General features: G+C 27.3%; 1 protein-coding gene across 2 annotated transcripts in view; it reads right to left on the reverse strand.

Annotated features, from left to right (window-relative positions):
• Positions 1-725: 725 nt before the first annotated feature.
• The window catches only part of LOC136972640 (SH3 domain-binding protein 5-like), a 48114-nt gene continuing 23141 nt past the window's right edge, over positions 726-25698 (reverse strand). Inside the window, exons 5-9 of one of the 2 annotated variants that reach the window (XM_067267237.1) lie at positions 22922-23052; positions 19242-19284; positions 17009-17218; positions 14364-14814; positions 726-1066 (exon numbers count right to left, since the gene is read on the reverse strand). In XM_067267237.1, coding sequence (XP_067123338.1) covers positions 14368-14814; positions 17009-17218; positions 19242-19284; positions 22922-23052 — 831 coding nt within the window. In that variant the 3' untranslated portion in view covers positions 726-1066; positions 14364-14367. Of the gene's footprint in view, positions 1067-5078; positions 6128-14363; positions 14815-17008; positions 17219-19241; positions 19285-22921; positions 23053-25698 lie in introns of those variants that run through there. The other variant, XM_067267238.1, reaches the window with a different exon arrangement.

The raw sequence follows: 25698 nt of genomic DNA on the forward strand, positions 1-25698 counted from the left end.
AGTTGGACATTGCTATGATTATTTCTCCATGTTTTGTACGAAAGATGATGATTCCTGTTAAATCACACAATTACTACCCATTTATGTAATTTCTGTTAAAATAATAAAATTTTTTAAAAATTTAAAATTACTTCAATATAACAACTTAAAATATATAAAACTGAATCTAACTTATATAACTGGCGGGCGGATAGTCGAGCTACTGAAAGCGACCTACCAGCTCTGGGGAACCGGGATCGATCCGGACGGATCAAAAGACCTCGGGGGCAGTCCGCCCGGATATGTCAAAACTCATCCCTCATCCCTCACCTCATTGTGGACGTGGCCAAAACCCATAATGGGCTTCTTAAAAAACTGGTCCTTTAGTATCCACACGGTGGAGTTAAATAGAAAAAACGTGTATATGTATATATATTTAAATATATCTGTACAGTACATATTCGGTTGAAATGTTCATATCAATACAAATTCTCAAAAATGTCGTCATTTGGGATTATAAAATGCATTAAATTTATAGACTAGAAAATATGCATTGATAAATCGAAAAGAAAAAAGAAGTCAACTTCTATCATCATCACTAAATAAAATATTACATACAGAAATTGTATAAAGACATTAAACAAATCCATATTTGTTATGTTTCAATGCAGAAATAAATATAAATTGTTATTATTTACTTAAATTATGATTGATGATAATACTGAAATACAGAATGCTTTCACAAGTCTTTGTAAAACATCACATTTTATTTTGCTTTAATAAATTACATTTGTGTAGATTCTCACATATCAACTATTAATATAAATGGCACTTATAAAATAAGAAATTAAAATAAATATTAATTTTTTATTCGTTATTTTACTTAACACTTTTTCAAATGTAAAATATTAAAAATCCATATTAAGTGATTTTAAAACTTTTTGTATTACAAACTTAATACAATAGAAATATTTCCTTTAAAAAATTTATTATAAATACTTTAAAGTAGCATATTTTTATAGACTAGAAAATAATAATCTGTCTTTTAACAGATATATTTCAGCATGAGATTCTTCAATACAACTTTCTGTAATATAATATATTTAAATAAGAAAACTTTTTGTATAAAAATCTATTTTAAAGTTTTCTTTATAAATATAAAAATAAAAATAATTTAAATATTTTTATTATACTCTGTTTTGAAAAATTAAATCTGAGATTCTAAAGCATTAAAATTTTTATTATAACAAAAATAAATGCAGATAATTATGCCAATTATGGCTGCATACAAATCCAAATATTAGAAAATATATTATTTATATATTGTTATCTTATGATACTTAAAAAAAATTTTAATCCAAAAATGCCTACTTGTAATATTTTCAATACAAACAACTGCCATCTTGGATACTAAATTATAAGAAATTAATTTTCATACCTCTCAGTTGCTCAGCATTTGACAGTGTGACACTTTGTCCTGTGCCTGTCTTGGTTACTGCCAAAATGAAATGTCTGCCATATTAATGTATACTTTAGCCAATTATATCATACACTAATATACAATACCAAATCTGAAATGTAACTTAAGACTGTGATTTGACAGAATTTGATAGTAGATATCATTGATGATTAAAATTCCAAACACAGCTTTTTTGGCATTAATCATATACAATAATAATAATTGCTAGTATCCAATGTATTTTTTTACTTATATATAACCACTTTTATGATCTGTTAAACATTTTCCCTTGTGTAGTCAGCCACATAATATAATATTTGTATTGTAATATTCATATAATATTTGTAGTTTTCACACATTTACAATAGGTTAAGAGGTATGAGTCATTACAATTTTGTAATAAATATAAATTTATATATTTCTAAATACAGTACAATCCTTTTATTGTAACCATGGCTACTGTTTTATCAGTCATAATTTGCAATCTTTATCAGTCTTAACTAATTCTTTAAACATTATAATATATTAAATTGATATTTAAATTGTTTTAGCACATTCTTTTAATGTCAGTCAACAAAACAGAATTTCCATTAACTGTTAGTCTTATTTACTTATTCTATTTAATGTTATTGGACAATTATTGTTATCAGTATTGAAATCCCAAAATGATTATGCAGCAGCCATATCATACTGAAAATATTGGTTCTTGTCCACCCAAAATAATTATATTAAGCAGATTCCACTGTATATTTTCTTATTTGATAATTACCAATTATATAAAATAAAACCCATAAAAAAAAAGTTAAAGTTAATTTTAACTAGTCAACTAAGAAAATGCTTAATTACATACTTTCTTATAGTTTAAACTAATAAAATCTCAATAAAAAGTCACTTTAAACATACAATATTCTTATGTGGCTGTACGCCTTTATTTATGTATAGTTTTGTGGCTGTACGCCTTTATTTATGTATAGTTTTGTGGCTGTACGCCCTAATTTATGTATAGTTTTAGTTTAATTTATATTCTATTTCTATCAATCTATCCTTCTTTCCAATTTTCTTTGTCTCTTTGTCTCGAACTTCCGAGAACTCGGACCTACCCGTAGCCCACCAGGAGGTAGGGAAAAACAATAGATGGCGACGAGCCTGGAGGGAGAGGGAACGTTCCACCGGACATTCTTTGGCCAGACACGAAGGAGGAAAGACGTGTGACTGCGAACCTCCATGGTGAGAATTTGGTGAGCTCTGAGAACAGGGCAAAAAGGAACAGGATCGAGAAAGAATCCGATCACTGGAAGAAACCATCATAGTACGAGAGAAACCGGAAACTGGAAGAAACCGTCATTGTACGAGTATACTAGCATTATAGATCGAGACAAGGATCTGCGTCCAACAACAGACAAGGAATTGGGTACCCATCTATCCTATAATCCTTCTCACTTCCCTTTTTTCTTCTATCCCTTCCTTTAGTTTAAGTTCGGTTAAAATTCGCGCACGTTAGTAAGATTGTCGGGCAGCTTTGTAACTGGGCCGTACTCGTGGATTTACTGTTACGAAACGAGCACCGAAGAACAGTGGAAATCCGTAAAGAACTTGTACTATTTATCCCAACGCGAAATTAAATTTATTTTAATCGATCAACACGTGTACGTGTTTTTCTTTCGCGTCGTACTCATAACACTTAGATCATAAGCAAAGACTATCTAAAGCAGTCATGAGCAACCTGTGGCCTGCTAAGTTTGCAGGCCACAGGTTGCTCATGACTGCATGATATGTGGCCTAGGGTTTTGGCAAGTACTTTATTTTCCATTTTCTGTCTCATGCCACTATGCAATCCTAATTAAGCTGATATTCATGACAAAGAACATTAAAACTAAAAGTAACCAGTGAAAAAATAAGAATAAACTACAGCAGAGACTCGTTAATCGGAATCGCCGGTAATCGGAACGATTTTCAGTCGGACTGTGTCGTGCTGAATCGAATGTTTTTGATACTAAATTTACTTCTAAAGTATAATTTTCATGTTTTTATATTCTTCAATATATTTATTTTGTTTGTACAAAATGCAGAAATAATTTTTAACGATACGATAGCCTCGATTATTATTATAAAAATTTTTGTTAGGCTTAAAATCGACGAAAATTAAACACGAAGCGACACGCAACGGAGAAAAATTTGAACATCGGACAGGTTAATATATTTATTCATACATAATCGGTAATCGGAACAAATCACTAATCTGAACAACCGCAGTCCCCAATTGATTCCGATTCTCGGTTCTCTACTGTATATGTTACTAGTTATCATATCATTACCATATATTATTTTATTATCTACTGTACTGGTATATACTGATATTTAGCAGGTTTAAAGCCTGCAGCTCTAAGAAAAATTGTATGTGGCCAACTAGAAACCTACAAACTTGCAATCTAGAAAAAATTGCTCATCACTGGTCTAAAGCATATATTTATATAAAATGATAATTAAAGAAAAAAAATCAATAGATTACTTGCATCTAAAAGTTCATGCTTCATGATTTATAAGTTCTGAAAGATAAAGTGGATCCTAAGAAAAGTTAGAGAAATAATTAAAATAAGTATTTTAACATAGGGCTGTCAATTATGTCTGCATTTTTCTTAAAATTTTTACTCCCCCTCTTCTCCCAGTTTTCCAGGTTTTCTTAACTCCCTCCCCCTTAGAACGTGTAGCGAAATTCAACAACCCTCAGAATCTTTATCACTTTATGCATAATATAATAAAATGTATAAATTGTGTAAAAGTTAATGAAATAAAATGAATGTCCTTGAAATTCACCCCTCCCTCTTTGTCCAACTTGTCATAACCTTATCTCTCCCTTCCACTGTGGATGTCATTTATGGACAGCCCTTATAATATTTGTAGTTCTCACACATTTACTATCATTGTTCTCCAGTACAATTGCAAATACAGTACTACCACTCAAAATATACCTTAATCCAGTAATAAAAAACAAATTTAATAAACTAACATGTTTTCTTATTACTGGATTAAAGTATATTTTGAATTTTAGTACATCCAATTTTTTCAATAATTAAAATACTACCATCAAGTTAATAACATTGTTAAAGGGAATTTTTCAGTTAAACTTTTACCATAATTTTTTCTAATCTGTCATATTAACAAAGCAGAGAATTAATAAACAAGCTATTCATCTTATTCTGAAAAAATTACAAATAATATGTATATATATGATATGCTTTTTACAGATTGTTTCTGAAACAACAAATATTCTGAAAAAGAATTTAGTTATAAATAGACTTAACTTCTACAAGATGTACCATTTAATATTGGCCCTCACTGATGTCTGTATGCATCTATGCACCTTTGTACATAATAATGTTCAGACTGATCTTACATAAAATACTAACATCAAGTGCTTAAATACTTCTACAAATGATTTCTTTCAATTTGCATATAGTTCTGGACTCACACTTTTCCTTTTCAAACATCCCCTATAAAAGTCACATCGCTAATGTTTCTTCATCTCAGATGGTTTGATTTTAAATGGGACACCCTGTATATTGCAACTTATTTCTCACTTGTTACCTTTACAATAAAAGAAATCAACTGATGATATTTGAGTTGATTACACTATTATTGATATTTTATGGTAAAAAGATTTTGTAAAGTTTCATTTTAAGATATTTAAAAAAAAAATCTTTTAAATGTCTATATAGTTATATTAAATAATATTTTGCAATCTAAAATTTAGAAAATTGTGTTGATTTCAGGTATTAGCATAATTAACTGCAGATATTTTACATGAAAATTCTTACTAAAATTTAAAATGCAGTTTTACAAACAACAAACCAAATAAAATTGATATTTAATCAACAAAATATGAATATTCTTAATGTGTATCACAGCATAAAATGTAGCTGTAAATGATTTATTAAGTTACATTCATCAAAACATTTTTCTTATAAATAAAATTTTAAATATTTGATATAAATGTTGCATTATAAATGTTTTTTATGAATATAATGTGTCTGACTTATAGTTACTTCTGTTTACAGAGTTAAATTTAATAATATAATAAGAATGAATATATATATATATATATAATTGTTTTTTTTATCTACACATAATAAAAATTTATTAAAAATAAAAATATTTTTTGATAAACCAACTTTTTAGTGTTTGATTAATTAATAAAAATATATTAACCATAAAACTACTACTAAAATACAATTTGCTACTCTACTTTTACAAAATTCATTCTTGATGCAAACTTACAAGCATTTTTCCACACCAAAATTTTACATGAAAACCTAAAATAATTCTAATATGCCATATTCATATTTTCAATCTAATTTAAAAATAAAAATAAATTGCATAACATTTAATATATAGTAAAAATCGAATGATTAGAGAGAAATCTGTTTTGGAAGGATATGGAAAAATGAGGTAGAGAAAAAATTTCTATAGAAATATTACAATCTATTTACAATATTTTATCAAAATTGTAAATTACAACAACATGCCATTTATTTAAGATTTCATATGATTTTGATTATTATAATGGCAATTATTTAAAAGACTTGACAAGTTATCTAATTACAACATACAAAACATTGCTTTACTAGAGTAAAAAAAGTAAATAAGTAAATATCAAGTTCCCTAATACTCTCAGATCTCTTATGGCTGTCACTAGGGAATAAAAACATAAAAAAAGTTACATAATTCAATTTTTTTTTATTCCAATAAAGTAATATGTTGGCATTGTTTAAAATTTGGAGTGTTAAGCTACATGTTTTGTATATTATTAAACATTAAAATTATTCTAAGCCAGATTTCCATTTCCAAAAAACAAAATAAAAATTTAATCCATCACTTGGCTAAATATTCACATAACATTCAAGTTCTTATTTTGATATTCATCTGAAGGAAATCCATCTGCAAAAGTAGTTGATTTCAAAAAAGTGATCACGAGAAAAATTATAATACAATAAAAAGTTCTAAAATTTATAATTAAATGAAAAAAATACTTTCTCAAATCATATATCAGAATACTGTAATACATTAAAATCTCATTGTTCATTTGAGAAAATTTTAACATTTTAAGCATGGAAATGGAAGATCCAACCTGAAAGTGATGAATAGTTTATACATTTAGAAAAATTGATAATAGTATAAATTTAAAAATATATCTCTTTTACTATAATATATAATTCAATTTCCATTCTAACTTTTAAATTTATTGAAATATACAAAAACTCTTTACTGTACAATATAAAATAAAACATTTTTAATATCTTATTTCATGTAGAATTTAAACAATAATTATATAAAAGGTTATTTCATTATAAAAAGTATAAAAAAGCATAATAGTTTTTCCATGTTCTAAATAGCAATAAGTTATGATATGATCTTAAACTGTATAAAAGTTTCATTATTCACTTGTTTATTCTTTATTGATAATACGCAGATTGAAATTCTCATATTTTGACATTTCTGTAGAAAAATTATCTGTAAAAATGCTTTGAAAATAGATAATTTCATGTAAGAAAATACAATAAAAATGTTCTGAAATTTCTTATTGAAAAAGAAAAAAAATATCAAAATCAAAAATATGCTATGATAATTAATTACAAATCTCAAAATGAAAATTGTATTGCCAACACAAGAATATATATATTAATCTCTTTTATTGGTGATTAATCTGATGATCTATGTCAAACTGATTCATTCATTGATAATATTGTTTTTCATGTTATATTAAGAGATTGTCAAAGTTAAAAAAAATTTATTTATAATCCTTGAAGTAATAAATAATATTGAAAAATTATGATGTATTAAATATTACACTTGGAAATATGAAATCTACCTCAAAGTAAATAATGAACGGTTGCATTATATATATATATATGCTGAAAGAAGCTGCAATAATAAATATATAAGATAACATGTTGTTTAAGATGTGATATGATTTTGTTCTGTTCATTAATAATAAAAAAAATTAATTACTTAGATAAAAGAGTAAAATGTTATTAAGTATTCACACAATTAACTACATTAAGCTATCAATATTTCTACATTATCTATGCTAAGTAATTGTTAACCACCAATTTGTCTTAATAAAATTGAATTATACTGAAATTTTTTGTACAAATTATATTCCTTTTACACACACACACACACAAAAAAAAAAACAGAAATGTATAAATGATCATTTTATGAACATAGAAAATCCATTTATAACTAAACAATTGTGTTAATATTGAAAATGACAAAATCAATTAAATGGGAATTCATAATCACATATTATGCAGAACTTTGATAATTCATTTTGCCATTTTTAAGGATTGTGAAACCCAGAAGATGGAACACAACTCTGAAAGAACTGTTTGTATAGTGCATTGTAAAAACAGTGTTTAAATATCTCTGAATAAAGCATAATATCTAACTTTACAAATTTAATTTCAGTGATGTCTTAATAATAATAATAATTTGTTTTTAAACAATTCATCTCTACTGACCTTTTTTCATATTCTACTAACAATAAATGCTAAAAATTTTACTCACACTAATTTTCATTGTTTCAGCTTTTAAACATTACTATACACAAATATTCAATCATTTAAGATTAGACAATTGTTCAAATGCATTTCATGAACCTTGAAATAATTATTTCACTTACAATATAATATACAGTATTTATTGTGATTCAAATCCTTAAGATTTTTATCATGGAGATATTTTAGTATCATATTGTTAATACCATCAACATAATCTTATATGAAATGATATGGTCTATGAAGTTTGCCAATAATAAAAGAAATTTCACTGGACATCTTACACAAGAATAATTCCCATTACTAATAAAATTTATACTGTATATATATGTACAACTGTATACATACATAAAATTATTGATTTGGATAGTATTTTGAAAATGTTTTCCTTCAGATAAACTTTTATTATGGAAGACAACTACGAGCAATTTTTCTGATATTAGGATTATAAAAAATGATATTAAAATAGATATTTGGATTTCTTGAAAATATGGATAGAATCTGAGAGTTACTTTAAAATGGATTAAACAATAATAATAATCTGGTGAAAGTTTAACAAATAAATTAATTTGGTTCAAAATACTTTCAAATAAGAGAACATGCAGAAATCATAGGAATTAATTAAAAATTAAGTTTTGCATTGTAACCATTATAGCTGCAAACAATTTTAAGCATATAAATGAATAAATATTTAAAATTTTTACAATTTAAATGATTTTTTAATTTAAAATTTTATTATATTATAAGAAGTTTCTCTTCAAATGAATTATACAATTCATTTTGAAGAGAAACTTCTTATAGCATCATATTGATATTAAAAGCATTTGATACATATACTTTTATTTAGAATATTTTAATGAAAAACTTATCTGAAATGTTTTATAATTCAACTGGATGCCTGAAATGATATACTTATCTTTTAATTTATGTAGCACTTTTTATATGCAGTACTTTTTATACAGAATCTCATTTTATTCAATCATAAAATATTTCATCACATTACTATAAAACATAACCAGTTGCTATGCAGTTAATATTTATTAATCTAATATTTTCAGTCTTCTTTTAGACCTTCTTCAGGAGATATTTGAATTTTACAATTTAAAACGAACAAAGCTGCCACTGATTCTGTAAAGTTTATAAATACAGTAGAGAGTCGTTTATCCGAACAGCGGTTATCCGAAATGTCGGTTATCCGAACGCTTTCCAGTCGGACTGTGTCGTGCTGAATCAAACTTTTTTGATACTAGATTTACTTCTAAAGTATAATTTTTATGTTTTTATATTTTCAATATATTCATTCTGTTTGTACAAAATAAAGAAATAATTTTTAATGATACAATAGCCTCGATTATTATAAAAATTTTTGTTAGACTTAAAATTGATGAAAATTCAACACGAAGTGACCCAAAATGGAAGAAAAATTTCAACATCGGACAGGTTAATATATTTTTTTGTACATAATTGGTTATCCGAAAAATCAGTTATCCTAACAACCCCAGTCCCCAATTGATTCGGATAAACGACTCTCTACTGTATTGTATTTACTGTATAGTAAATGGCTATGTTTTGTAGTTAATGCTGGAACAGTTATGAAAAGGATTTCATCATATTTATTGAAATTATACATCAGTGGGCTAAAAATTCTTATTTGGTTTTAACTTTTCGTTTTCATTCTGACTTTCTTTTGGTTGATTTATGGAGAGTATATTAAGCATTGACAAATCATTCCATAACCTGGAGTGATTTAATTTACAATATTCCTTCAAAAATATTTTAAGTAATAAAAATTTCATGTTTGCTTTTAATTTATATCTATGAATTAGGAATGCTAACACTAGTCAAGCAAATACAAAATCACAGTATGGCAAGATAGTGTGTGCATTAAAGTGTTATATGTAATTAAGTAAAAATCCTAAGAAAGAAAGCAAAATAAAATCTCTCACATACTTAAGGAAAGTAAATAATCCTTTGACTGCATATGTGTTGGACAAGAGCAGGCATAGTCGTACAAATATTTTGCTTGTTAGAACCTGTTTTCTTAAAATAGCTGACAGTTTAACTGGCACTGATCAGTTTCAATTGAGAATTAAAAAATATAAAATTAGTGGTGATCAATTTATTAAAAAAATAATTGAGGATAAGTTTTTATACATGAAATTAATGTAAAATACATATTTTTACAATATACACAGGCTTTTCTTTTTCAAATTTTTTGTACTGGCAGTTTCAATTGACAAGTGTATAACAATTATAAATACTCCATAAATTTATTTATGGAACAAATACTCTACATAAATCAAGGGGGACAAGTGTACTATATTTCCTCAATTCTAAGATGCATATTTTTTATCCATTTTCACTTGTCCAAAATGGAGATATGTCTTACATTTGCAGTCCAAACACAATCTGTAGCCACTGCAAGTAGACTATGGACCAAAAATAAATGTTTTCAGCTGTACTGCTTAACATTCACATCAATTGAAATAAGTTTTGCTGGTTAAAAACATTTAACTTATTTTTAGTGCTCAAAATGCCTTCAAGATGACAATAAAATGCAGTATTGATTATAATGAAAGATCAGTTATTGATTTATGTAATTGAATAATATTCTCTATTCCATGGTACTTGTATTGTTTTTCTAACTTTTTGTTACTTAACAATACTTAATAAAATTGATTATTTTAAGATATTCTTCCATAAAAAAAACCCAAAAATTCAATTTTAAAATCAAAGTACATCTTTGAATTGAAGAAATATAATAAAACAATATTAATACAGTGCACCCTTGCAAATCCACACTAATTATTGTATAGAAATGTTTGGATTAATACAGTATAGTATATATTACTTTGTTTTTGATTCAACCATTTAGCAGAAAAAAAAAAAATAAAATTGGTTCAGATTAAGCAGAATTTGGATTTGCAAGAGTGTGTTATATTTGAAAAATAACAATTTGATTAGTGAATTGTGAAAATACATGTTTAAATATTAGCTACCTTGATCACTTATTTGCAGAAATACTTTTACTATGTCAAAAGAATACATTTAAAATCAAACACATTTCTTTCTTTTTAAAAATATGTTTCTTATAAATTTGGCACTCACTAAAAACAATGTGAAAAAATTATAGCTACTACATGACTAGCAGTTATAAATTTTAATGTTTATCATCAATTTGACTAAACTCACTTATAAAAATGCTTTTATATTTAAGAAATAAAACCATAAGGTAAATAATACTTTTTGTGTTTCTAATTTTGAAAATTTAATAGAAAGAAAAATAAGACAAATTTATACAAAAAAATTTGTATAAAAATCCTGATATATTAATTTCCCTCTTATCAATGTAATTCATTTATGAGAACTAAAGATAATTTAATGAACACTAAAATACTAAAAAGTAGTTATAAAACAACAGCAATAATATGAATTCAAATTATTATTGTTTGAACTCAGCACACATTTAGTAGCAAGGAAATCTACAACTTTTGATAAATAAAAATTCAAAATATGTATTGTGCTTACTTTTTGTGCAATATATTCAAAGTTTAACATGAACTATTTATCGCATTAAAAAAAAATCAATATACTATAGTAACATCTCTTACATTTACAATATTTACTATTGTATTTATTTATTTATTAATATTTATTATTTGTAATTTTATTTTAAAAATAAATCTAAATATGAATTTTACATAGAAACAGATTTATATTCTTTAACATTGTAGAATAGAAACATTTATATAAATTGTAGAATATTTAAATTTTAAAAAATTATGTTTTTTTCCTTCTATGACCTTTAAGGAACTGAAATTTTATTAATAAAATTCAATACTTATTCTAATATACTATATTCAGAAATATGATAAGGAAAGATATTTGATTTGTGATATATTCTTAATTAAAAAGAATGTCTTTTTGAAACTTCACAAATAAACAATATTAAGATTTTATTTAATAAATTATAGCATTAAGTTATGCATTGATTCAAAATTTACATAGTTGAGAAGAAATCCAGATCATGACAGTTATGGTGACAGTAATTATTAACAGATCTGTAAAGTTTATGAAAGTTATGAATTCAAATCTTGCCTCCAGTTATTCTTTTAGAGGCTTATACTTTTCTCAATACTTTACTCAATTCTCTTATTTATTTATAATAAATATGTTAATCATTAGAATTCAATCATTAAATGACTGAAGATTCGTTTTGTATTAATAAATTTATTGTGAGCCATACCAATTAATCAAAACTATATCAAACAGGAACTTCAGCAATTAGTGGTACAATAGAATACCACAAACTTGACTTAATGTGAATTGAGAAGGTGATGAGTTACCAAAAACAATAAGTTTTATGCCATAGTGTTGATGCAAGTCTAAACAGAGGGTGACCCTCACTAGCTGAGTGGATAAAACTGATCCATTCAGCTACCGAGTGGACCACTGAACACTGATTGGTTAGTGTTCAGTGGTCACAGTTAGTCATAGGTTCACACCTTGCCAAAGGACTGGTCATATGGAATTTTCTGGGTTTTTTCACATTAGTAACACCTAAATAGGGCCAGTTTCCCAAAAAGTCCTCCTGGGAGGCATTCCTCCTCAGCAAATTGCCCACGTTATACTGCCATAAACAAATAAACTGAAACTTATATAGAATTTTCGTAAAGTTATTATATGTGCAAATTCATATACATATTAACTACATACTAATAGTGAGTATTTTTATTTGTAGTTAAATTTTAATTTTAAAAAATATTGGTTATTTAGTGACTACTTTCTAAATAGTGAAATTTGGGTTGTGTAATATTGCAGAGGCACCTTGGAGGAAGAATTATATTCTTTGTTAAAACATGGAATTGATGCCATTATCAAATGTTGCCAGTGAAGAATGATAACCTATTTTATCCTAGTGTTAAGTTTTAGAGGTAAAAATTACATTACATATATTTTATTTTTGAACTACACAATAAGTTTTACAGAATACTGTTATCAAGAGTCAAGTTCCTAGGATGCTACTGTATTTGAAATATTTATTTTAAATTTTAAAAATTATATATATTAGAATATAAATCTGTTTCTATAATACTATCACTCAAAACTGAGTACATTTGAATTAAAACTACTAAAAATCTATAATCCAGTAATTACGGGTCACAGGTAAAAACGTCAAGCACTGATTTAAAAAATTTCTGGATTATAGGTTTATTAGTGGTTTTAATATTTATTTATATCGTTTCTATAAATAATGGTGATTAAAATGTAAATGGATTTAACATTCTATCAATTTGAAAAAACTGTCTTAATAAAATATATGACTTTCAGAAAACTGCAATTGATTTTGTAACAATATGAATGAAATAACTTAGCAAATTTAACAATAATATTTAATCAATAGATAGAATAAGATCTATCTATTAATAGAGGCATATTAATATATTAACTTAATCTTTATTAATGTTCATATTTTATTAATATATAATATTTTCCATAGATTTTTAAATAATTTACTTTATAGAAAGATTAGTCTGTTTCAATACAGGAAAAAATCTTTAAATAATAATTTAATTAATTATTAATAATAATATTAATGTATAAAAATGAAATTATAAACACATAAACCTTGGCTAATAGATAATTTGATGTTAAAATAACTGTTTAAAAGCATAAATAACAAGTTTTATGTTAAAATCTATATAAACAAACTTCATCAGCTAACCCGATATACATTAAAGCAATACACCAACCAAAGCCAAATTATCGGGCTAGAAACGGCTATAATAATAATAATAATCTATAAGATAATTTGGTACTAGAGTTAGGTGTTAGGTGCCATCTCTTGCTAAATTTAATAATTATAATTTTAATTAAATAATTTAAATAATTTAGAACTAACTGGAAGAAAAGAATCAGCCTGGAGCAGGACTTGAACCCACAACTCCTGCTTAACACATCTGCACGGTAAGCAGGAGTTGTGGGTTCAAGTCCTGCTCCAGGCTGATTCTTTTCTTCCAGTTAGTTCTAAATTATTTAAATTATTTAATTAAAACTATAATTATTAAATTTAGCAAGAGATGGCACCTAACACCTAACTCTAGTACCAAATTATCTTATAGATTATTATTATTATTATAGCCGTTTCTAGCCCGATAATTCGGCTTTGGTTGGTGTATTGCTTTAAAATCTATAATTATAATAAGATAAAATACATTTTATCTTATTATAATCATAGATTTTATTATTTATTTAAATATATTTTATCTTTGAAAAATTAGATGATCTAAAAATTTCCAAACTAAGATTATCACATCAATCTATCAAACTACTAATGAATTATAAATGAATCAGTTTTTTTTATCTTTTACCTATTTATGAAGAATCACATGTAACAGTTTCATTATTTACAGCTGTCTCACCACAAGGTGTAACAAAATATGTATCAAGCAGAAGACTTGCTACTTGATCATCATCAAGTGTATCTGTACTCTTCAAACTATCTGTATCTGAACATTCTTCAACATTTTCAAAGGATTTAGAAGGCATTTTATGTTTATTTAGAAGATTTTTATGAAGAGGTTTATCTTCCTCAGAAAATAACTCAAAGTCTTTAGATTTCTCTAAAATATCACTGGAAACTTCGTGTACCTTATTTATTATACTTGCATTATGATTATGATCTTGTTCTAATGGTGCTGAATCAGAATTAACAATACTAATACATTCTTCTGGAATTTCTCTTTGCACTTTTTCACATTCATTACTTTTTAATTGATGTTGACTCAAAATATTAACTCTTTCTTTTAAAGGTGGATGTATCTGAAAAAAATTTAACTATATGATTATGTTATATTATACTATTGATGCTTTTTGAAAACTTAAGTTTTAAATTCTACTAAAAATTCTTAAAATTATTACAATATTTCAGATCATAACAACTTACACAATGTAAATTATTAATATCCAAATAGGAAACTCTCTATAGAAAAAAAACTGAATGTAAAAGGGTAGATCACAGCATAGTTGATAAATTGGACAAGAAGATCAAAAAATTAGAGAGATCACCCATTACCGCTATCTTTCCATTTCTCAAAAAAACCAGTATCACAGGCCTAGGTGTACCTAGACTGTTTGGATTCGCAAAAACACATAAGAGTAACAAGGAGATCAGACCTGTGGTCGAAAAGTGTAAAGGACCAACATATAAACTTGAAAAGTGCCTCCATGGATATTTATCGGAACACATGGAAAATAACCAGTTTGTCACGAAGAATCCACTAAGCTTAGTTAACAAACTCCAAAACATATATTTAATGGATGAAGAGATAGGTACAATCATGGACTTTGAAAATCTATATCCATCAATAAAACTAGATACGTGTTATCGTGTCTTAATGGACACCTTACGCATATTAAACCCAGGCAAGACAGCCTATTCTGAAGATATGAGGATGCTTGCTGACTTGATATGTTTCCAGTCATTCTTCAGCTTTGAAGGCAAAATATATAAATGAAGGAAAGGTGTGCTCATGGGTAGCCCAATGTCTGGGTTACTTTGTGAATTGGTTCTATGTAGATTGGAGCAGATTACAGTTAAGAATTTTAAAGATGAAACAATCTTATACAAAAGATATGTAGACGATGTATTCATTTTATGGAAGAATGACAGAAGAATGCAGAGTTTTTTGAATGAGATAAATTCCAATGAGGATGGCTTAAAACTAAAATTAGAACAAATTAGTAAAACAGAAGTGCATTTTTTAGACATTAACATTACATTTGAAATCGTTTCCTTGACCACTAAGGTATACATTAAGCCTACCATGACCCATTGTACATTCCTTCCTCATCCAATTATCCACCTATTTACAAACTGTTAGCATTTAGGGCTCTTATTAGAAGGCATTTAATTACTGCTCTGACATATATGACAGATGGCAAGAGTTAAATAGGATCAGAACCATTGTGGATTGTTAGGATTTAAAACAGTGATCATTGAAAAGTTAATAAGATCGTACTCAGTACCTAATAAAAAGAAGGCAAAAGAAATTACTAAATTCACATATAGTGGAGGAATGTCCAGTATCATGAAGGAAGTAGCCAACTACAAGAGTACAAGATTAACATATAAACGGGCTCCCACGATTTATAGTCTACTTAGAAATGACAAGGATAGGATGAAGAATGAGGAGCAGTCTGGCGTGTACAGAATACCATACAAAAATGATCAACTAGGGTTAAATAAAGAATATATTGGTGTCACCACCAAGAAGTTGAGTAAAAGTCTCAAGGAACATGTGTATGATATAAGTAAAGGGCACTACAATACAGCACTATCCAAAATAGCACAAACTGAAGGTTTGGTGATTGATTGGAATGAAGCTAGTGTTATTAGACAAGTGCGCTCACCATCTTTAGCAATGGCTTTAGAAACATTTGAAATATATAGATCTGGCAGTATGGGCAAATGTTTTAACTATAAAGACACCACGAATTTACCAACAGCATGGAAGTATATGATTGATAATAACCCAGTATAATATGGCACTCACTCCGTCCATATAATTAGGTTTATTGTGTTGATATATTGTATTATGTTAATTTACCTTATTTTATTTTGTTTTATTTTGCTTTGTTATTTTAATTTACTTGGATCCATGTATTTAGTTATTTTATATTTATTTTTATATATTTATATTTAAACGAATTGTTCGAATGGATGTAGAAATTTGAATTTTGTTGTACATAAACGTTCGAACTGGAACCAATGCAAATAAACGTTCCAAATATTTCAAAACTTTCAAAAATAACTGAAGGTGACCTACAGAGCAGGTAGAAAACGTTTGTAAGATAATAAATATTAGTTCTCGGATACATAAGGTAGTTGTGTCGATTATATGATTGTAATAAATTTTACAATATATACTTTTTAAATTTCAATTTAAGATGTGATTCAATTAATTTTTTCAATTATAAAAAATTTATATTGCTCATATTTACAAAAATGATCTACCTCATATTTTTCAATAAAAGAACTTTTGTTATGTAAAGATATTTCTGTTTCATCATCATTTTTCTTTTCTTCAGATTGTTGCAAATCTTGAAGTTTTCTAGTTTGATGAATTTCATCACTTATTTTTTCCAAATTACGCAATGTTTCTGAATAATTCAATTTCACTTTAATAACTTTTTCTTCTATTTGATTAATTTTCTTCCTCTGATTCTATCAGAAGATATAAAAGTCTAAATTATTTTGATATTTTCATTCACATTTTACCTTATAATAAAAATACATATATTTTATCTTTGATATTAACTTCTTAAAAATATACTATCTCTAAATATTTTTTCAGTTACCGTATTTACTCACATATAAGACAAGGTTTTTATCCATTTTTCACTGCTTAAAAAACCTAGGTCGTCCTATACATGAGAGCAAAGAATTCTTTTCATTTTTGCATAATTTTTGTAAGCTGTGTATTCACATTTTTTAAGCATAATTTTTGTAAGCTGTGTATTCACATAATTTTTGTAAGCTGTGTATTCACATAATTTTTGTAAGCTGTGTATTCACATTTTTTACCGGATGCTCACCCTCTGATGTTTAAAAACGAAAGTATTTTATCTGGGTCGTTTGAATCTTCTTGTATATTGTCAGGAGTAAAGATGAATAGCAATAGGAAAAGCAAAGCTTTTAAAGTGAATTCCAAAATTACATGGCAGCCTGATATAAGTTTTAATTTATTCCCACGTGAAAACAGATGATTATTTGGAAATCAGAATTCAAAGAAACTAAACTGTAATCAACGAAGAGTGAATTTGACTGTTAAGAATTGGCAAAAAAGGTTCCCAATTGTCCAGCTTTACATGATCAAATTATGTTGTCAATTTAACAAGATTTTTTTGAAGTTTTAAAATGCCAGTAATTTTTGCAAGATAATGTGTGCATTTACATTCATTTGATATTTTATTTGTTATTAAATGAAATAAAATTAGAATTGTATTAATAAATCTAATTTTCTTTATTTTGATCTTTAAAGTCACACCTCATCCTATATGCAAGATTGTCTTATATTCGAGTAAATACGGTATGGGTAATTAATGTTAACTTCTAAACTTCTTGAGTCAGCATTATGAAATTCATTAAGACATTAATATAGTATACAATTAGCAAACAGATTACAAAAATACACTGCTAACCATTAAAATTGCTACACCATGATTGTGGCATGCAACAAACATGTAATTTGCATAAAAGATAAAACATGTTGGGTGCTCTGTACTTCAAGATTACCTGTCAATTTATTCATGTCTTCCTCTCATTATACTGTAAGTGTATAATAAACATGATTCTGCTATTTGCTTTCCTTCCTGGTGTAGCAATTTTAATGGCCAGCAGTGTATTTTGGACTATGCAAAATTTATTACATGAAATAATTATTAAACATACTATAAGATTTTGTAGAAGTGGAATATGAAAACAAGTTTCTACTAATGCTAGCAACATTCTGCATAATTTGGTTAAATTTTCCTATTACATGGCTTACATTTCATAACCAAACGATAATCATCTACATAAAAAAATTCCTATTAGTTAATTGAAAAAAATAATGTCTGGAACAAAATAAGTTATGAGAGATACAATTTTGACTGCATTGTTATGCATAAAGGGCACATAATAAGATGACCAAACAGCAAAGAATTAATTGGGTATATTTAAATTTATAACTTTTGAATGTAATATATATTTATAAAGTATTTTGTAGACTTCTATGTAGAGATGATTAAAAAATTATGAAATCAAATATAAAATTATTTTGATTCATTTATATATCAAAATTCTACTATATTTCATTATGCAGTTTAACAGAAAAATAGGCAAAATTAGACTTTAAAAAATTTATGTTTTATTACAATTATAAATTATTAAACTCATTACAAGTTTTGCAGAGAATCAAAATGTAGAAAGAACACGGGACAGTAAGTCCTAGAGCCTTTGTAGAGAGTATTATAAAGATATTGATTTGAAGCCATATAAACAATACAAAGAAAAATAATAATAGAATCTACAGTGATTATGAAAGCAGGATGGAGAGGTAATAATTCTAATAACTTAAAAATTAAATTCCTATCAAATTTGAAGAGTCAATAACTAATTAATTAATTTTTTTAAATAAACCGTCAACTAGATAATTATTCTCATTAACTGTTAAATATTTCAAAAGTTAAACTTTTCTTATACTTACCTCTAAAACTTGATTTAACTGTGATTTTAGTTCAAAATAAGGTCTAAAGAAAATAAAAGACAGAAAATTTTTAAAATTATACTGGATAATTAAATTATCAAATCTGTATAAACAATATATGACAAACTAGATACTTATTACATTAAATAATTGACAATTTTGTATGTCCAGTGAACTAATTTTACTATATACTAATGTTTTTGCTCATTTTGAAAGATCTTTAGGCAATCTAGAATGTAGCTAGTAAAGAATGTAAAATAGAATGTTAACATTTCTGTTTTTATATTGTCTAATTGGATCTTGTTTATAAATATGACTTATTATACTAGTGTGAAATAAGCATAGGGTCAGGGGTTTATCCTCACTGACCACTTACACTGCACGGGTTGGCAAAACCTGATCTCTTTGTCGTTGGATAGCTAGGAGGGCAAAAAGTGAGTGGGGAGGTCATCGGTAAGTCGACAGGCGGGTTGGATTGACAGGAGACAGGTTAACAAATAAAACATTTATTGGCTAACTAGAATAAACAACTATTACAACTATTCTACGATACTATATGATTAAATGCGGTTATATGCAAGTAGATATAAAGCTCTACAAGTTCTAAACAAACAGGAGGCTACGAGCTAAGCCTATGGCTGTTGTGAGAGAGAGAGTTTACAAAAGTCCTAACAAAATACCTCTTGGTGTGAGATTGGACGATATAATTTGATGTATGGTGGTCGCCGACGATATGGAAGAGTTGATGTAGGTTTTCTCTGACAGGACTTTGTTCCTGGGCATGAAGACAGATACAAGTACAATAATAACTTCCTATGCGAGCGCCCTAAGTTTCCGGTGGCACAAGCTTTTATAGCGTTAGTGTGGGAAGCAGTCAGTTGTTGACAATGACTTGCAAATTCTTGACAGCTAAGTGTCAACTTTTCCACCTAACTGTTGAGAGTTACTGGAGACCTCTGCTCCGTTTCTCTGCGAGGAGTTTTTTTATCGGCAATTGTTTACAATATTTTTGCACAAAAAAATGAAAGTTTTCCTTCATTTACACAAATTTTCCCGCTAAAATTTGCGGTCTCACACCAGTATAGTTTCTGATTAGGATAGAGAAGTCTCAGTCAAAAGATAAAACAAAATATCACTTTTTCACCTGTACACTCTTTTTGCATGTTTCAGATCTGTAGGTCCTTCTTCAGCAGATTTATAACATTCTATAACAATTGTATAAAAACTTTTACAATTGTATTACACCCAACAATTTTTGAGATAAGATGAATTACTTATGGGGTCCATACAGGTAATTCCATCTTTGATTCCATGACATTCCCTGATCAATTATGACATTATTCCCTGACTTATTATTAACGTCTCTGCAATTCCCTTTTCCATTATGTAATATTCAGCCAAGTCTATTTAAGCCCATTTTATACTGTTTAAATTTTTTTATTAAAAACACTTTATTCACTTACAAAAAACTTTGCCTAAAACTGATTAAGTAATTAGCTATGTCATTTCTACATCATATAAATAATTTCATGATTTAATTTAAATTAATTCGTAAATTTTATTTAAATAAGAAAAAGATTTGCATCACGTTTTAAAATCAAATTTTCTTAAAGCGAGGAGCCAGTAAATTCAAAATAATTTAAGCAGGCGAAATTGCACACTCCACAAGAGGAAGAAAAAGCTTATTGTGTGCTATTTTTGGTCCTGCATGGATACATTTAAGGTCATTACATATCTTCCCATCCCTTCCCAAAACTTATAATGGGGGTGATGGAGTTTTGGCAGAAAAGCAGGTTGTTGTCAATGTTTTTGAAAATCTAATTTTAATTCTATGGTGATATTTTGGTATACTTCCAAAATTCCATGGGCCATCTGAAGACAAAAATTTGCAGTTGGAGAGAAGACATATCACAGGTCATCAATCCATCAAAATTGTCAGGATTATTATCTCCACCTACTGCATGTGGCCAGCAGTGAAGAATACAATAAATAAAAATATGTGAATTGTGTGAGATCTGCCACGAGGTTCAAAATGTGCCGCACACAATATCATTAAGCTGACTGATGGTTCTTTGCCATCAGCTGACTGCAAAGGATTAACCAGATGTGCAGGTAAAAAAATTGAGAGGTTGTGTACAGGACACAATTGCAATTGTTTAAGGCATAGATCTGTCTTTGTGTTATTAGAAGAGGGATAAGATATAAATGAATAGTCTTGGTGGTTATCAATTCCAAGTCAATATCTAGCGGTTTGGGTGACAACACATATTTGTTAGTTTATAACTTTACAAATTCTATTTTGTCGGTTATTATTGCTGAATAATATTGTAGATCCTGTTATTCTGTACAAATCGACACCAATTTTAACATCCTATCTCTTTACCTCCAAAGTTTCGTTGCCCAAATGCCACACAGCATTGCCATTTTCAGTGTTCTCACAAAGTTTCTGCTCCCATTATTCACCATTTTAAATACAGACACACACTTTCTATCCAACAAAATTTAAATTGTTAGATTATCATTTATAGTTTATGAGATGTAAGTGCGACAAATATTGCCATTCGTTTGGTTGCTCCAGTTTTCGTAGACCTCTCTATACTGAACAGAATTTAAAGATGTGTTCAGAACAAAAAGTAGCAAAAGCAACAGATGGATTCCCTGACTTTTTCTGCTAAAAATCTTATTCCCTGACTTTCCAGGTCTGTATGGACCCTATACTTACACTTTCTTTACTGTCCAATATTGATACATCACTAATACCAACATAAAACATTGGATGCTTTATGCAATTAGACTGCATGTCAGTATTACACAGTGTCCAGGTGAAAATAAAGATATTACAAAATATCTGAATAATGTCTTTATTATTCAATATTCAATTTTGACAGTTTGGCCACAAGTCTGTCCAATGTAAAAGACTTCAGAATAACAAATTTGGACAATTCAAAGATGACATGTTTTCCTAACAATTCTCTAGAAACTTGTGTTTCTAGAGAATTGCTAGGAAAACATGTCATCTTTGAATTGTAAGAATTATTTCATGGGAAGAGAAGTAATATCACTATTGTTAATTTCTTCATATCTCTATAGACAGCTAGCAAGAAAATAAAAAATAAAACAAATTAATGAAGCATAATGAATAGAAATGAAAAGAAAATTCTTGTCAAACAAAGAAATTTAGAGTATAAAAATTTTGTAAACAAATGAAGCAACTTTATCAAGTACTAACAGTTTATCAAGGAAAACAAAATAAAATATTTTTGTTTCCAGCACAATGCAATCTACTGTAACAATTGGAACAGGTGTAAAAACACTTTTGAAACATTGAATGCTGTAACAACACGAAATACCACTGCACGACCAATGTGCATTCTAGTAGTTAAAAAATCTTAGTAGTTTTAGTGTTAAGAAGATAATTTAGTTTAAATAAAAATATTCTTTTTCAAACATTTTAATGTTTTTCAGCAGAAATTCCTAATGCTAAACATTATAATTAAGTAAACTTTTATTAAAATAAACAATAAATTTCTAATGATTAATATTAAAAGTGTTTAAAAATTTTTAGATAAAAATTCTTTACTAATTTCCTGAAAATATAATATAAACTAAAAGTAACTTACAATATTTTAAATTAAATAATGTAAAAACAGATTATTATATTTTAAAAAAATTATTTATACCTTGATTTTATTATTGCTCTTTTTAATTCTTGATGAAGTTGAAAAACTTTTTTTTCTGCTTCACTATATGCTGAAGATGTCCTTGCATGTTCTTTCTCACTAAGAGTTCTCTCTGTTTCAGCTTCATTAACCTTCATAACAAATGAACAAGGTTAACAGTTAAGTTTCTTCTATTTTTTTCATTAATTCTTTGATACATATTTTCTTTTAAATAATTTTAAATCAATAACAACAAACTCTTATTCATTTAACAAAAATTATTAAAAATTAAATATTAAAAGTTTATGTGGTATAATAGTATCTACTACAGAAATGGTTTTTTACTATTAAATCATAAGTATACACTTTAGATTTATATTTTGTAATTTATTATTAATTTTACTTTCATTATAGACAATAGACAGTAAAAGCTCAATATTATGGATTTCATGTTATTACAGATGGCTGATGTGGATCCAGCCAAAAGTATAGGAAAGTAAAAAAAAAAAAATTCATTTGCTGTAACAGACTCCTTTATAATGGACTCCAATTACTACAAAGTATTTTTTGGGTCCTGCAGACCATCCATTATCACACTTTTTAGTCATCATTTTATTTACTTCATTTGAAAAAATAAATATAATAATAATATAAAATTCACTTTTTAATCATTTTTCAGCATAGATTTTCACATTATACTCAGTTTTAGTTTTGTTTCTCTACAAGTGATGAGTGTTGAATTTGTTGTGTAAAGCAAAGTCATGGATCATAAAAGAAAATGAACACAAAAAATAGATATAATTCATCAGAATGAAGATGGAAAATCTCAAACTGAAGTTGGTAAAGAAATGTCTCCAAATAAGCAGACAATTTCAGACATTTGGAAAACAAGAGAAAAACTATAACAAGTTTCCTTAAAAATATTTTTTAAAAATAATGAATAAAAGTATTGTTTTTACAAGTTTAGTAAAGTATGTAAACCAGATTTTTTAATTGAAATTTTATCCACAATATCAACATATAGTAATGGACAAGTTGATATTACTATACATAGTATAATCCCCTTACATTCACATAACAAATCCACTGAAACAGGGTAAAAATACATTGATTTGGCATTCAGATCTGGAGATTCATGAACTGCAGATATATACTCCACGTATGTTATTAAGATCCATTCTAATGTGATTCTACTGTATAGTAATGGACTTTGATCATGGATCAATTTCTTTGATCCCATGTTGATCTATTATGTTGAGCTTTTACTGTATATTTATATACTATCTTTATGTAAAATCTCATCCTAATGTAAAGTGTGAAGTGTGATGATCACTATTCTTTTTATAAGAATAAGCAATATTTAATTAAGTTAGCATTATTTAAATCACTTAATTACTGTTTAAGAGTTATGCTGGTTATTTATCTTCTATATAATAATCTAATAATTTTGCCCATAAAAACCGATTATCAAATATAAATGCTTTTTTATCTTAATCTTTCTAACAAGTTTTTTGCTCTTGGATATTTTTTTCTTTATTCTTTCCATTCTGTGGGCACCAAGAAGAGCTTTTAATCAACTAGATCAGTGATGCACAAACTATTTTCACTTCTGACCAGCCATTTTGTGTAAAATTTTCTTGTGACCCTTGGATAGATATTAGATGTATTTTTAATCATCAACGTAGTTAAAGTGAAATTCTTTCTGGGATTTGCACTTATGTTTCTGCCTTATTAGAAGACTGAATAAAACACAATTTTACTGATACCTGATACTTGTTGAAGAAAAGCCTTATATTTTTTATTGTCAAATAAATTTCTTTGAATTTGGCAACCCTGAAAATTTTTCTCACAATCCCTCTGGGGGTTGTGACCCATGGTTTACACACCACTAAACTAGATTATGGATTTGGCCAAACCCACAGTGGGGTGGTGGCAAGGTGATGAGGGACAGGACTGGACTCTCCTAGACTGAAGATGGGCTATCCTGGATGTCCATCCAAGACAGCCCATCATCAAAAAATTCCTGGAAGTTTTCAACCCATCTGGATTCATTCCCAGGTCCCAGAGGTGAAGGCTGACTTCTTAACCACTTGGCCATACACACAAACACACACAATTAATAATACAGCAGAGCGTCGTTTATCCGAATCAATTGGGGACTGGGGTTGTTCGGATAACTTATTTTTTCAGATAACTGATTATGTACGAAAAAATATATTAACCTATCCGACGTTGAAATTTTTCTCTGTTGCGTGTCGCTTCATGTTGAATTTTCGTCAATTTTAAGCCTAATGAAAATTTTTATAATAATAATTGAGGCTATTGTATCGTTAAAAATTATTTCTTTAGTTTGTACAAACAAAATAAATATATTGAAAAATATAAAAACAAAAAAATTATACTTTAGAAGTTAATCTAGTATCAAAAACGTTCGATTCAGCACGACACAGTCCGACTGGAAAGCTTTCAGTTAACTGACTTTCGGATAAACGACGCTCAACTATATATATTTTTTTTACTTTTATTATTATTTATAAAGCAATATTGACTGTTTTAAATATTATTTTTTTTAAACTAAACAAAGGCTAATTTGTATAATTTCAGAAATAAATTATTTAACATGCATAATGTGAGTTAGTTTTACATTAATTGTTATTTTAATTACAAAATAAATTGGTTAATTTTTTAGATATTGTTTTAAAATTTTTACAGTTTTCTTTTAGAGAAAAGAGATGTTTTCTGCAAATCAAAGACTTTCAATTACAGTGATATCTTGGTTTTCATTGATAATCTGTCCG

The sequence above is a fragment of the Centruroides vittatus genome, unplaced genomic scaffold (assembly GCF_030686945.1).
Source record: "Centruroides vittatus isolate TY-2023 unplaced genomic scaffold, ASM3068694v2 contig_299, whole genome shotgun sequence".
NCBI lineage: Eukaryota > Metazoa > Arthropoda > Arachnida > Scorpiones > Buthidae > Centruroides > Centruroides vittatus.